At 49.6% G+C, this 15696-nt stretch overlaps 2 protein-coding genes across 12 annotated transcripts in view; both read right to left on the reverse strand.

Annotated features, from left to right (window-relative positions):
* Window positions 1-4071: 4071 nt before the first annotated feature.
* Window positions 4072-13215, reverse strand: LOC114788408 (protein-L-isoaspartate O-methyltransferase domain-containing protein 1-like). The gene is made up of 6 exons (XM_028976957.1): window positions 13107-13215; window positions 6935-7356; window positions 6593-6695; window positions 6342-6513; window positions 4910-5033; window positions 4072-4580 (listed from the first exon to the last, which is right to left on the reverse strand). Exons 2-6 carry the CDS (start codon window positions 7239-7241, stop codon window positions 4189-4191), a joined length of 1098 nt encoding a protein of 365 aa, XP_028832790.1. The 5' UTR covers window positions 7242-7356; window positions 13107-13215; the 3' UTR covers window positions 4072-4188.
* Window positions 13216-14258: 1043 nt separating this feature from the next.
* LOC114788377 (suppression of tumorigenicity 18 protein-like) overlaps window positions 14259-15696 on the reverse strand; it is a 36436-nt gene continuing 34998 nt past the window's right edge. For all 11 annotated transcript variants that reach the window (XM_028976891.1, XM_028976890.1, XM_028976894.1 and 8 more), the window contains one exon: window positions 14259-15685. In XM_028976891.1, coding sequence (XP_028832724.1) covers window positions 15545-15685 — 141 coding nt within the window. In that variant the 3' untranslated portion in view covers window positions 14259-15544. The remainder of the gene's footprint in view (window positions 15686-15696) is intronic.

Here is a 15696-nt window from a genome sequence, read left to right on the forward strand (position 1 = left end):
TTACCCACACTACGACTCGAATACGTTTTTTTGCCCCCAAATTATTAATTCAGTCTGAAGCAGGGCTGAGTGATTTACCGAATATACTTGATGCCTCACGGCTTGTTCCATGTGCCATGTAGAAGGTAAAGGACTATATATTTTGACCATCTAGTGTGAATTGTTTTAAAGTTAGAGCCAGGCGCGTTTGTGTTGGATATTGTTTTCAGGCCATATCGCCCAGCACAATACCAGCCCGGTTACAGGTTAGGCCGAGCGGTCATTTACTTTAACATTTACATTTGCAGCATTTATCAGTAGTTACAGTGACAGTCCCCTCCTGGAGACACTCAGGGTTTGGGGGCAGTGGTGGCCTAGCAGTTAAGGAAGCGGCCCTGTAATCAGAAGGTTGCCGGTTCGATTCCTGATCTGCCAAGGTGCCAATGAGGTGCCACTGAGCAAAGCACCGTCCCCACACACTGCTCCCCGGGCGCTTGTCATGGCTGCACACTGCTCACTCAGGGTGATGGGTTAAATGCAGAGGGCAAATTTCACTGTGTGCATCGTGTGCTGTGCTGCTGTGTATCACATGTGACATTCACTTCACTTTAGGGTTCAGTGTCTTGCTCAGGGATTTGAACCTGGGTCTTCTGGTTCACAGGCGAGTGTGTCACCCGCTAGGCCACTACCAACGCCATCATCTTCTCAGATGTACACAGCTCAAAAAAATTAAGCGAACACAAAATTAAGACACCCTAGATCTGAATGAATGAATATTAAGTACTTTGTTCATTACAGAATTGACTAGGCTGAGAATAAAATGACAAATTATCGATGGAAATCAAATTTATCAACCCATGAAGGTCTGGATTTGGAGTTACGATCCAACGTTGATGTAATATCCTTAAAACTAGTTAAAATGAGGCTCAGTAGTGGGTGTGGCCTCCACGTGCCTGTATGACCTCCCTTCATCTTGCAGGAACTGCTGACACACTCCAGCCACACAAGGTCTAGCATTATGTTGTATGAGGGGGAACCCAGGGCCAACTGTGGTCTCACAAGGGGTCTGAGGATCTCATCTCGGTACCTAATGGCAGTCAGGCTACCATCCTGAGTTGCTTGTGTGGGTTGTAGACTCCATGGTTGTTTTCTATTCTAGTTTCTTTGCTCTGATTACTGCTTTGCACACTCTTGGCATTCTCTCGATGAGCTTCAAGAGGTCGTCACCTGAAATGCTTCTCCAACAGTCTTGAAGGAGTTCCCAGAGGTGTTTAGCACTTGTTGGTCCAGCTCACCCCAAACCATCTGGATTGGGTTCAGGTCCGGTGACTGTGGAGGTCAGGTCTCCACTTTTGGTTAAGTACAGAACTCCACATGTGTTCATTCATAGTTTTGGTGCCTTCAGTGAGAATCTACCAACGTAAATGGTCATGAAGATAAAGAAAACACGTTGAATGAGAAGGTGTCCAGACTTTTGGCCTGTACTGTATATACTGTGTGTGTGTGTGTGTGTATATATACATATATACACACACACACATTTAATAATAAATAAACCTTATCTGCTCAGTTCAATAATGAGCAGATAAGATCAAGGTACGGCTGAACATCTTCATTTCAAAATTCACCACAACAACAAGGCACCGCAGACATGAATCATATAAATATATTTAATGAAAAGTTGGTGAAGATAGCATCAAAAAACAAGCAAAAAAGTGATCGACTTCAAAATCCAAACATGTTTCTCAGCACGTTCCTCATGGAAAGGAACGTTCATCAACCTTCCATCCTGTGAATGGAGAAGCTCCCATCTCTGACTTAATGAGTCGGTCCTACTGTAACCATGGCAACACAATGGTTTGATCTAAAGCACTGGAACGTCAGGAGCCGTGACAGGAAAAGACATTGCTTCTTCAGCGTGAAGTTCACCGAAGACATCAAACCCCAAACCTTTTGATAAATTTGAGTTCCTCAAGAGAAGGAGTGTAGAGTAGCTCAGTAGTATCAAACCTGTACAGAACTTTCCTTTTTTAAACAGTATTATTCATTTATACTCATTTCAGACAGCAGATATACAATAAAGGCTGAACGTCAAACCCTGCTGGTGTGATGCCACCTCACCCTCCCTCTGTCACACGCCTCTCACTACATGCCACCAAGGCTCCATGACCAAGGTCAAAGGTCACCCCAACCAGCCTGCACAAGAGCGGAGGAACAGAAACGATAAACACGATAAACAACATTACAAACAACAACAAGAAAAAGAACTGAACACTCTGAAGGTGCTTCGACCAGAAATCTGTCTGGCCACGCCTCCAGGTGACCTTGGTGACGATTCTGCTCCGCGCTCTACTGGATTCCTCATGTGCTCTCAGCACTGGTCCTCGAGTTTAAAGCTTCTAAGAACAGAGCCCTGTTCCGTCCCTGCGCCTTTTCTGCTGAAACTATAGCGATTGCGCAAAAAGAAAATCAAATCTGTGGCTTTAAACATTTCCTGAAACATAAATGTCACTTAAAGAAAATCATGTTCAGAAATCATGATTCACAAACTGTCTTCACCATGATGAAAACAAAAAGCAAAAAAATGCTACATGTAGAAACACAGAAGCCTGACGTGTGTTAAGATGAGCGCTGGGTGTGTATAGGCCGTGTTTGAAGGGGCGTGTCTGGAGGGGCGTGAGCGTGGAGGGGGTGTGTCTGAAGGGGCATCTTTGTGTGTTGGGGGGGAATGTCTGGAGGGACATTTGTGTAAGGGCGTGTCAGTGGGAGGGGCATTTCTAGAGGAAGCGTCTGTTGAGGGTTTGTGTCTATGGGAGGGGTGTCTGTCCGGAAGGGCATGTGTGTGTAAGGTGCATGTCCAGAGGGGGCGTGTCCAGAGGGGTGTGTGTGTGTAAGGTGCATGTCCAGAGGGGGCGTGTCCAGAGGGGTGTGTGTGTGTAAGGTGCGTGTCTGGAGGGGGCGTGTCCAGAGGGGTGTGTGTGTAAGGTGCGTGTCTGGAGGGGGCGTGTCCAGAGGGGTGTGTGTGTATAAAGCGCGTGTCCGGAGGAGGTGTGTCCAGAGGGGTGTGTGTGTGTAAAGCGTGTGTCCGGAGGGGGCGTGTCCAGAGGGTGTGTGTGTATAAGGGGCATGTCCGGAGGGGTGTGTGGTGTGTGTGTGTAAGGTGCGTGTCCGGAGGGGGTGTGTCAAGAGGGGTGTGTGTGTATAAGGGGCATGTCCGGAGGGGCGTGTGTGTGTGTGTAAGATGCGTGTCCGGAGGGGGCGTGTGTGTGTGTGTGTAAGGTGCGTGTCCGGAGGGGGCGTGTGTGTGTGTGTGTGTAAGGTGCGTGCTCGGAGGGGGCGTGTGTGTGTGTGTAAGGTGCGTGTCCGGAGGGGGCGTGTGTGTGTGTGTAAGATGCGTGTCCGGAGGGGGCGTGTGTGTGTGTGTGTAAGGTGCGTGTCCGGAGGGGGGCGTGTGTGTGTGTGTGTGTGTGTAAGGTGCGTGTCCGGAGGGGCGTGTGTGTGTGTGTGTGTAAGGTGCGTGTCCGGAGGGGGCTTGTGTGTGTGTTGTGTAAGGGCGTGTCCGAGGGGGCGTGTGTTTGTGTAGATTGCGTGTCCGGAAGGGGGGCGTGTGTGTGGTGTGTGTAAGGTGCGTGTCCGGAGGGGCGTGTGTGTGTGTGTAAGGTGCGTGCTCGGAGGGGGCGTGTGTGGGTGTGTAAGGTGCGTGTCCGGAGGGGGCGTGTGTGTGTGTGGGTGTGTGTAAGGTGCGTGCTCGGAGGGGGGCGTGTGTGTGTGTGTAAGGTGCGTGTCCGGAGGGGGCGTGTGTGTGTGTGTGTGTGTGTGTGTAAGGGTGCGTGCTCGGAGGGGGCGTGTGTGTGTGTGTGTAAGGTGCGTGTCCGGAGGGGGCGTGTGTGTGTGTGGTGTGTGGTGTGTGGTAAGGTGCGTGTCCGGAGGGGGGCGTGTGTGTGTGTGTGTGTGTGTGTGTAAGGTGCGTGCTCGGAGGGGGCGTGTGTGGGTGTGTAAGGTGCGTGTCCGGAGGGGGCGTGTGTGTGTGTGTGTGTGTGTAAGGTGCGTGCTCGGAGGGGGCGTGTGTGTGTGTGTAAGGTGCGTGTCCGGAGGGGGTGTGTGTGTGTGTGTGTGTGTGTAAGGTGCGTGCTCGGAGGGGGCGTGTGTGTGTGTGTAAGGTGCGTGTCCGGAGGGGGTGTGTGTGTGTGTGTGTGTGTGTGTGTGTGTTTATTTCTCTCGGTAGTACAGCAGGTAGGTCTTGAGTGATTCGGGCAGCGGCAGGCTCAGGATTCGGTCTCTGAGCAGGTTGACCTGCGGCTCCTCGGCCTTCAGTGTCTCCGTAGCGTCCTCCTCCTCCTTCTCCTTCTCCTCCTCCTTGTCCTTCAGCTCCTCCTCGATGCACTCGTCCTCCTCGCTCTCCACCGGCTGCGGGATCAGCTGGTTTCCCACGAAGACGTAGGTGTTGATGCAGCGCTGTCGGCAGCGGCGCCGCTTGCGCTTCTGGGGGGGCTTGTGGGCGGGGAGGCCACGGCAGCGACTCTCCTCATTGGTCAGGAAGCGCAGCGTGCGGCGGACGTAGATGCGCGACAGGTCCTGCAGGGAGCGCACCGACACCGGAGCTGCGGGGAGGCAATGACGATTTACACCGACGTTCTTCTCCGTCCTCACACCAGAGGTCAGAGGTTACGATCAGTTAAGGGACAGCGGCAGCTGGTCACGTGACCGTCTTACTGTAAACAACATAATACCCAGCATTCCACGCAGCCAATCAGAGCGCAGGAATGTCACCATTTTGTGTTTGTACTTTATTCCAGAAATAGAGAAATTTCCCGTAGAATCTGCTACATTTCAACACTAATCATAATGAGCACATCCATCACGGTTTAAATAAAAACGACGAGCACCTTCACCACGAACGTTCTGCGCTCTGCTGTGTTCGGACACTTACGGAGATCGACCGTGTCTCTTTTGATGGCGTCGGGTCGGCTCTGCTGCACCAGTGGCGTGAAGGACACGGGCAGGATGTTCTTACTCTCCCAGGAGCTCTGGCCAGTCCGGGTTATCTGAGTCAGCTGGAGACAGGAACACACACAGGAACATCTCAGGACCAGGGAACTGACCTTCTCCACCTAGCGGTTACCCGTCCGCGTCCCATCTGACTCCGCTCTAACCCCGGCACACCTTCAGCTCTATTACCCCACCGGGCCCGGAACGACGTCCAGAACAGCGCCCTCTGGTGGTGGCCCACAGCGGCTCCTCCTGCGGTTCTGCACTGGGGCCAATAATCCAGATCCTTCAAGGAGCAACAGTCTTCACGCTGACTGAACACCGAAACGACCACCAAACTTTATTCTTTCTTTAAGATACCGTTTTATCAGCTCGCCTCAGTCCTTCATTTACGCACGAACGACAAGCACGACTTACGTTTCGCGGTCAGGTGGTGCACGTTCTGCCCTGCACTCTCTTCCCCGGAGTACTCCTAGTTTTTGGTCAAGAGGGCCAGTGTGCAGCAACACGCTCCAGGTTTGATGGGATCTTCTTCTTTATGTTTTCGGTCATGTGAGCTGAATTTGGTAAACGTGTCCCAGCCAGTAGGCCATCTGAACAGGATGAACGGGCCCAGCGCTGAAGGTCCGAACTAAGACTGGCGTTTTTCCATGATTGGTGTAGCCGTTATCAATAAATAGGACACAGGCACCAGAAATATAACTCCGGTCAAACCTTCTTTCAGAACCAATAAGATCATGACATTTTGTATTCCCACTAGTATACCCACAAATAAGGAGGTGACATTGGGACCTTCTCAACTCGGTACCTGTATTAAAAGTCCATGGCCAAGACACGTCCAAGGATGTCAGGGCCAAGATTGTGGACCTAAACAAAGGCTGGAATGGACTAGAAGAGCATCGCCAGGCAGCTGGCAACAGGTGGAAAAACCACCATCTGGAGATCTCACCTCGTGGAGTTTACATTTACATTTACATTTAAGGCATTTGGCAGACGCCCTTATCCAGAGCGACCTACAACGTGCTTCCATGTCACCATGGATGAAGTGATCAGTTCTGGTTCACTAGGACCCCCAACTATGAATACAATCTTTTAATTCACTCTGTTCTAGTTTCTATTCAGAAGTCAGACAAGAAGAAGGTCACAAGTTCATCTAAATCTTCTCTAAAGAGGAAGGTCTTGAGTTGCCGTGTGAAGGTGCTCAGTGACTGAGCTGGAAGTTCATTCCACCACCGAGGGGCCAAGACGGAGAAGAGTCTAGATGAGCGTCTTCCTCGTACCTTCAGCGGGTTTCAGTGATAATGCGAACGGTGTAGAACTTGTAGAACACACTGGGTACTTATGTAATAAGAATGAATAATCTGCAGACGTACCTGGTCCTCGACGGGCATGACGAGGATGCCCCCGACCTTCAGCATTATTTTCATGTAGTTCTCGTGGGCCTTCTGCACCCCGGCGCCGCAGTAAATGCGGTCATACTGGTGACTGTCTGAGGAGATGTCCAGACAGTTCCCCACCACGAACTGCGGCTCGCACAGCTCGAACCTGGTGGTGGAATTCAGGGAAACCGGCGCGTGAAAAGACGCGCTCTGGAGGCTCCGGATCGGCAGCAGCGGCGACTCACCTGTCGAAGCTGTCGCTGGTTTTGACGAAGTCGTCCAGCCGCTCTCGGGCGTACTCCACCACGTCCTTGTGCAGCTCCACGCCGTGGTTCACGCCGAAGGGGCCTGCAGGCCGGCGGCGGGGGACAATGGTGACTTTTTAAATCCGACAGAGCTCATGAATATTCAGTAAAATTACACAAATTAAAACGCCATTTTACTGGCCTATACATTAATATCAAATTATATTACTTAAAAGAAACCGGTAACCAGGTCACATGTGCACACACACACACACACACACACACACACACACAGTATAAATGAACACAGCGTGGAACGTTATGAGACGTGGCGACGCCCACCTATGATGAGGCCCACCATGGTGCTCAGGTACCCCGTCCCGCTGCCCAGGTTGAGGAAGGACAGGCCCTGCTGCAGCATCAGGGCCTCCATCACCTCCGAGTAGATGCAGGGAGCCGACAGGTGGATGTTGCCGTGCTTCCACGCCAGGTCCTTGTAGGCGGTGTCCCGGTAACCGTCCAGGTAGTAGTCGCCGCGGTCGATAGCGCGGAACGCCTGCTCCACCCGCTCGCTGCGGATGTACTGAGCTTCCTTCAGATTGTCGATCAAGTCGTCATTGTCCTCCCCGGCGCTCACGGCCCCTCCCATGGCGACGGAATCACAGCGGGTACGAGAAGAAGAAGGGACGAGAAAAGGAAAAAGGAACCATGGAAGGCGCCAGCCTGCCGACGTAGTCCGACTCACATGGGTGGAGGCAGGAGAGCTGAAAAACACGGGGAGGCGACGGTAAGCGAGCGACGTAAACTACGCAAAACTACCACCGCAGCGCCACAAACTACGCACGAAAAACTACGCAAAACTACCGGCGACGTACCACCGACGGCGCACGACAAACTACCGACGGCGTGCGACAAACTGCGCAAAACTACCGACGGCGTGCGACAAACTACGCAAAACTACCGACGGCGTACCACCGACGGCGCACAACAAACTACCGACGGCGTGCGACAAACTGCGCAAAACTACCGACGGCGTGCGACAAACTACGCAAAACTACCGGCGACGTACCACCGACGGCGCACGACAAACTACCGACGGTGTGCGACAAACTACGCAAAACTACCGACGGTGTGCGACAAACTACGCAAAACTACCGACGGCGTACCACCGACGGTGCACAACAAACTACCGACGGCGTGCGACAAACTGCGCAAAACTACCGCCGCGCCACAAACTACGCAAGAAAAACTACGCAAAACTACCTGCGGCGTACCACCGACAGCGCACGACAAACTACCGACGGCGTGCGATAAAAAACTACGCAAAACTAACGACGGCGTACCACCGACGCTGCACGACAAACTACCGACGGCGTGCGACAAACTGCGCAACACTACCGACGGCGTGCGACAAACTACGCAAAACTACCGCCACGCCACAAACTACGCACGACAAACTACACAAAACTACCGGCGGCGTACCACCGGCGGCGCACGACAAACTACCGACGGCGTGCGACAAATTACGCAAAACTACCGACGGCGTACGACAAACTACCGACGGCGTACGACAAACTACGCAAAGCTACCGACGGCGTAGCACCGACGGCGCACGACAAACTACCGACGGCGTGCGACAAACTGCGCAAAACTACCGACGGCGTGCGACAAACTACGCAAAACTACCGACGGCGCAGCATCGACGGCGCACGACAAACTACCGACGGCGTGCGACAAACTGCGCAAAACTACCGGCAGCGTACCACCGACGGCGCACTACAAACTACCCACGGCGTGCGACAAACTACGCAAAACTACCAACGGCGTAGCACCGACGGCGCACGACAAACTACCGACGGCGTGCGACAAACTGCGCAAAACTACCGACGGCGTACCACCGACGGCGCACGACAAACTACCGACGGCGTGCGACAAACTGCGCAAAACTACTGACGGCGTGCAACAAACTATCGACGGCGTGCGACAAACTACCGACGCCGTGAGACAAACTACCGGCGCCGTGCGACAAACTGCGCAAAACTACCGGCAGCGTACCACCGACGGCGCACGACAAACTACCCACGGCGTGCGACAAACTACGCAAAACTACCGACGGCGTGCGACAAACTACCGACGCCGTGCGACAAACTGCGCAAAACTACCGGCAGCGTACCACAGACCGCGCACGACAAACTACCCACGGCGTGCGACAAACTACGCAAAACTACCAACGGCGTAGCACCGACGGCGCACGACAAACTACCGACGGCGTGCGACAAACTGCGCAAAACTACCGCCGGCGTACCACCGACGGCGCACGACAAACTACCGACGGCGTGCGACAAACTACGCAAAACTACCGACGGCGTACCACCAGCGGCGCACGAAAAACTACCGACGGCGTGTGACAAACTGCGCAAAACTACCGCCGCCGTGCCACAAACTACGCACGACAAACTACGTAAAACTACCGGCGGCGTACCACCGACGGCGCACGACAAACTACCGACGGCGTGCGACAAACTACGCAAAACTACCAACGGCATAGCACCGACGGCGCATGACAAACTACCGACGGCGTGCGACAAACTGCGCAAAACTACCGGCGGCGTACCACCGACGGCGCACGACAAACTACCGACGGCGTGCGACGAACTACCAACGGCGTGCGACAAACTACGCAAAACTACCGACGGCGTACCACCGACGGCGCATGACAATTTACCAACGGCGTGCGACAAAATGTGACAAACTACGCAAAACTACCGACGGCGTGCCACAAACTACGCACGACAAACTACGCAAAACTACCGGCGGTGTGCCACAAACTACGCAAAACTACCGACGGCGTACCACCGACGGCGCACGACAAACTACCGACGGCGTGCGACAAACTGCGACAAACTACGCAAAAGTACCAACGGCGTGCCACAAACTACGCATGACAAACTACGCAAAACTAACGGCGGCATGCCACAAACTACGCAAAACTACCGACGGCGTGCCACAAACTACGCACGACAAACTGCGCAAAACTACCGGCGGCGTACCACCGGCGGCGTGCAACAAACTACGCAAAACTACCGACGGCGTACCACCGACGGCGCACGACAAACTACCGACAGCGTGCGACATACTACACGACAAACTACTACACAAAACTACCCCACATGCCCAGCGTCACGCGAAACTACACAAACCTACTATACACACAAAACTACACACGACAAACTATACAAAACTACCCTACACATGGGTAGCGTCATACAAAACAACCCACAAAAAACTACACAAGACAAACTAAACAAACTACACTACAAATCCTGCAAAACGACGAAATGACAATACAAAAAGTACACAGACAGAATCACGGATTGGAGCGGGACTTTGTACACATGCGATCAGCGATAATAAGGAAAATCGATAAGAAGAATCCTTATCTAAGCTCTTATCCAGAGCGACATACAACGTTACAATCAACAAAGTGATTAATTTTCACCAAATCAACAAAAACGAAATAGAATCCAGCTGCGGTGAACACAAGCGAAGGAATGATCTGTATACGTCTTGTTCCAGCAAGTCGAAGGACGGCATGATGGAACGTTATCATTTTATCACCCAGATATAAAAAAAAAAAACACCATAAAAACATCATGGATTATGCAGCATCAAATGATTTCCTTATCATCAAATAACCAAATAAAAATCACAAGTACAAAGCTTGGCAGGCCCGGCGCGGCCGACACCCTACAGCCATCAATTCAACAAATGCAAAAATGCGCATTTCCACAGCGGCCTGCGTTACACACTAAATTCACAATGAAATGCAGGATGGTGAAGGTGTGCAGCGCTGTCAATCATTGCTGGGTGCCATAAAATTATGGAAATTTCACGGGATTATTATTCTGTTACAGGAACACTGATCTGAAAGCAGGAGAAACGTTGTTTAGATGTTGTACACCAGACAAGTTTATGATGATGATCATAATACTCCACAAATAAGACTATACATTTACTGCAACACAACACCTACACCTTGTATTGTGTGTTGTTGTGTGTGTAGTTGTTGTGTGTTGTGTTGTTGTAAATGTATAGGTTTTGTGTGTATTGTGTGTTGTTGTGAGTGTGTAGTTGTGTGTTGTGGTAAATGTATAGGTGTCGTGTGTGTTGTGAGAGTGTAGTTGTTGTGTTGTTGTAAATGTACAGGTGTTGTGTGTATTGTGTGTTGTTGTAAATGTATAGGTGTTGTGTGTATTGTGAGTGTGTAGTTGTTGTGTGTTGTATTGATGTAAATGTATAGGTGTTGTGTGTATTGTGTGGGTGTAGTTGTTGTGTTGTTGTAAATGTATAGGACCCTATCAACACCCTATATCAGGTGTGCATAATTATTAGGCAACTTCCTTTCCTTTGTCAAAATGGGTCAAAAGAAGGACTTGACAGGCTCAGAAAAGTCAAAAATAGTGAGATATCTTGCAGAGGGATGCAGCACTCTTAAAATTGCAAAGCTTCTGAAGCGTGATCATCGAACAAGCAAGCGTTTCATTCAAAATAGTCAACAGGGTCGCAAGAAGCGTGTGGAAAAACCAAGGCGCAAAATAACTGCCCATGAACTGAGAAAAGTCAAGCGTGCAGCTGCCAAGATGCCACTTGCCACCAGTTTGGCCATATTTCAGAGCTGCAACATCACTGGAGTGCCCAAAAGCACAAGGTGTGCAATACTCAGAGACATGGCCAAGGTAAGAAAGGCTGAAAGACGACCACCACTGAACAAGACACACAAGCTGAAACGTCAAGACTGGGCCAAGAAATATCTCAAGACTGATTTTTCTAAGGTTTTATGGACTGATGAAATGAGAGTGAGTCTTGATGGGCCAGATGGATGGGCCCGTGGCTGGATTGGTAAAGGGCAGAGAGCTCCAGTCCGACTCAGACGCCAGCAAGGTGGAGGTGGAGTACTGGTTTGGGCTGGTATCATCAAAGATGAGCTTGTGGGGCCTTTTCGGGTTGAGGATGGAGTCAAGCTCAACTCCCAGTCCTACTGCCAGTCTCTGGAAGACACCTTCTTCAAGCAGTGGTACAGGAAGAAGTCCGCATTCTTCAAGAAAAACATGATTTTCATTCAGGACAATGCTCCATCACACGCGTCCAAGTACTCCACAGCGTGGCTGGCAAGAAAGGGTATAAAAGAAGAAAACTAATGACATGGCCTCCTTGTTCACCTGATCTGAACCCCATTGAGAACCTGTGGTCCATCATCAAATGTGAGATTTACAAGGAGGGAAAACAGTACACCTCTCTGAACAGTGTCTGGGAGGCTGTGGTTGCTGCTGCACGCAATGTTGATGGTGAACAGATCAAAACACTGACAGAATCCATGGATGGCAGGCTTTTGAGTTTGCTTGCAAAGAAAGGTGGCTATATTGGTCGCTGATTTGTTTTTGAATGTCAGAAATGTATATTTGTGAATGTGGAGATGTTATATTGGTTTCACTGGTAAAAATAAATAATTGAAATGGGTATATATTTGTTTTTTGTTAAGTTGCCTAATAATTATGGACAGTAATAGACACCTGCACACACAGATATCCCCCTAAAATAGCTAAAAATAAAAACAAACTAAAAACTACTTCCAAAAACATTCAGCTTTGATATTAATGAGTTTTTTGGGTTCATTGAGAACATGGTTGTTGTTCAATAATAAAATTATTCCTCAAAAATACAACTTGCCTAATAATTATGCACTCCCTGTATAGGTGTTGTGTGTATTGTGAGGGTGTAGTTGTGTTAAATGTATAGGTGTTGTGTTGATGTAAATGTATAGGTGTTGTGGTGAGTGTGTAGTAGTTGTGTTATTGTGAATGTGTAGTTGTTGCCGGGCCAGTGGCAGCTTAGTGGTTAAGGAAGCAGCCCCGTAATCAGAAGGCCAAGGTGCCACTGAGGTCCCCATGATGAAGGTCCTGTCCCCACACACTGCTCCCCGGGCACCTGTCACCGAGGGTGACGGTTAAATACAGAGGACCCGTTTCACCGCGTCACCGTGTGCTGTGCTGCTGTGTATCACAATGACAATCACTTCACTATCACAATGTGTAGGTGTTGATGTTGTGTTGTGTGTCGTTTCCTTGTCGTCGTGTGTAGTTGTCGCGTCTTTGTCGTCGTGTGTAGTTGTTGTCGTGTGTCGTTGTTGTCGCGTCTTTGTCGTCGTGTGTCGTTGTTGTCGCGTCCTTGTCGTCGTGTGTCGTTGATGTCGCGTCTTTGTTGTCTGTGTCGTTGTTGTCGTGTGTCGTTGTCGTCGCGTCCTTGTCGCCGTGTTTTGTCGCCTGTCGCCACGTGCTGAAGTCCGTGCCACCATGTTGTTTTGAGGTAAACGCGTCACGCGGCTCCGGTGACACGCGGCGTGAAACGAACACGAGCAGGAAGGCGACATTCGAGGGGGGAATAAAAGCGGAAGCGCTATAACGGAAGCGCTATAACGGGACCGGACCGGACCGGACCGTGTTCGGTATAAACTCACCGAGCCGCTTCCCGGCAGCCTCGGCGTCAGGAACCGACTCGGTGAGGACATGTAAACACTCGTCACGTGGTCTGCCGCTGCGCGCTCCCGACGCCGCGTCCGCGCTGCGCGACGCTGCAGGTTGCCAGGTTACGCTTTAAATCGCCCGACCGTCCGGCCAGAAACGACGGCCACGCCGCGGCCCGGCGTGTCCGATGAGGGTTAAACTTCCGCCGGCAGGTCCTGCAACAGGCCGCCATAAGGACCGCGTCCCACAGCACCTCTCTACAGGCGTGTAATTACATCTCCACAGGCGTGTAATTCGGCACAATCTGGCAACATTTCTCCCAGTTCTACTGTTCTTGCTGCATTTCCCCCGAATACTGAAACAGCGTCACATGTTTGGTACAAATTGTCACATGATCACAGCTGATTCTATCGCTTATTTTTTAAAAAGACGATAAATTAATTAAGCAGAAATTAAGCAGAAATATAAATACAGTATAAAAATAAAAGCGTAAAACCATCTGAATGTTAATTGTTGTTGTCAGATGTTACTGCTACACTGCATTTTATTGGCATATCTACCCTGTAAATAATTGCTTTATTCGTTTTTTATATTCGCATAGCTACTGCCCTGTGATGTCTGTGTCTCCTCGTTTCATTTTTTGCTTGCTTGCTTATTTCTAGTTTTGTTCCCCTTTTTTTATTTTATAACTTGAATATAGTCTATCAATGCACAGCGAGCAGATTGCACTGCGCACATGATGAATGAAATGTTCAGTCTGAGGGGGGATTGAAGAGCGTGTAGCTCAGGACCTGCCACAGTCGTGGTCCTCCTGGAGCCCTTCACCACAACAGATGACCTGGACGGGCACATCATTGTCCTCCTTGTCAAACTTTATATCGCAGAGAATTCCTCTCTGGGGATGAAACCGCCTGTCCCTCTTCTAGGCCTTAATACTGATCAGCAGCAGGGTCCAGGATGGGGAAGATATTAGCTCCGCCCCCATGACTTGTTTACATTTACCAGACGCCCTTATCCAGAGCGCCTTACAGTCAGAAATTACAGGGACAGTCCCCCCCTGGAGACACTCAGGGTTAAGTGTCAGGCCCCCGCTAAATTCAGCATCAGTCATCAGCAGCGAACCAGAATCAGGGCCACACAAAGCACACGTTTCAATATTTTATTTCTACCGTACACAACCTGTACAACACAGCGCGCTTCTCGTCCTCCAATAGTAAAAGTCCAATATACTTCAACTGAGTTTTAATCAGAAAGGAAAAGAACAGAACAAAAAAAGTCATTTACAATACGCTCGTTTCTTTTCATCATACTAATATCATTACACAAAAATCCAGTTCACATTACAAAACATCAAATACAAACAGGGAAAAATAAATATTCTGCACAAAACTTCCTGAGCAAACAATGTGTGGTATAGAAATTACACATTAAGAGTTATAAATAAGTCAACAGAACAATAAATTACAGTCATTGTGACGTTTAAGAAAAAATGCTGATTCAGTTTATGAAGTCTTTGTGTTCAGCATTTGGAATATTTTAGCGAATACCAAACGGTTCATCTTGTCAGCGTGAACAAAAGAGCTTCAAATCCATGCAATTCTGAAAAGAACGAAATAAAAAGATGTGCAAAAAAAAAAAAAAAAAAATGCGGTCAGGAAGTTGACTGGCTTCTTTGATGATACTTCTATGATCTTTAGTATTTCAGGGGAAAGTGATTGTTTTCGTGCTGTCAGCAGCCGTGCTTCTGTGCTCAGTTCGCTCAGAGAAGAAAAACGGCCCGATTCGATATAAACAGTAGCTGAAGAAAAAGTTCTTCTCCTCTCCGGAAAATATGGTACTGTATAATAAATAAAACACCACTCACGTAATACTGCTCTACCACAAAAACAGAGTATATTTCATGTATTCATTTACATTTAGGCACATTTATGCACACGCACCCGTGTGCACACCAAAGGCAAAGAACGACAGAAATGAACAGGGGCCGAAATGCTGCGTTTTCCACTCCTGCAGCCAGTAGGTGGCGCACCGGCGCAGGGGCTTCGTCCCACCAGCAGGTGGCAGGAACGCTCCGCTGCGAAATCCGAGTTCACCGGCGGGTCGTAGCAAAATATATAATATACGTGTTTTTTTTTTGTTGTTTTTTTTTTATTCTAGTAGCATTTTTAAAAAATTGAAATTGAATTTTAGTTTTGGCCCGGCAGTCAGAAACAATATAAATCAACTTCTACTCTCGAACATTTAGCGTTTCAGAAATAAATAAAAAATATATTACTGTGTAATAAATATTTTGATGGAGACAATAAATAGCAATAATTTAATAAATACGCAAAAGAACGAAAATACGGATTAAAACAAAAAAAACAAGCAAACCATAAAAAAGGTAGTAAGTGCAAAGGGGGGGGGGTAAAAGGAAAGAAGCCGAGCGTTCCTACACGTGGATGCCCTTGATGGCCTGCCTGATGCTCTCCAGCAGGGCTTTGCACTCGGGCGAGTAGTCGTGCTCGGCGCTGTTGTACATGTCGGTCAGCGTGTTGACGTAGGCCTCGAAGTTCTGCTCGTTGATGGGACCCTGCGCGAGAG

The sequence above is a fragment of the Denticeps clupeoides genome, chromosome 4 (assembly GCF_900700375.1).
Source record: "Denticeps clupeoides chromosome 4, fDenClu1.1, whole genome shotgun sequence".
Lineage (NCBI taxonomy): Eukaryota > Metazoa > Chordata > Actinopteri > Clupeiformes > Denticipitidae > Denticeps > Denticeps clupeoides.

What these genes read in the sequence shown, in the direction of transcription:
- LOC114788408 (XM_028976957.1), bottom strand. Translation starts at nt 7,241, where the DNA reads ATGGGAGGGGCCGTGAGCGCCGGGGAGGACAATGACGACTTGATCGAC. An exon ending in CATGGTGGGCCTCATCATAG is followed by an intron (nt 6,696 to 6,934) that starts GTGGGCGTCGCC and finishes GCCGGCCTGCAG; the next exon opens with GCCCCTTCGGCGTGAACCAC. An exon ending in AAGAGACACGGTCGATCTCC is followed by an intron (nt 4,581 to 4,909) that starts GTAAGTGTCCGA and finishes GCCTCCCCGCAG; the next exon opens with CTCCGGTGTCGGTGCGCTCC.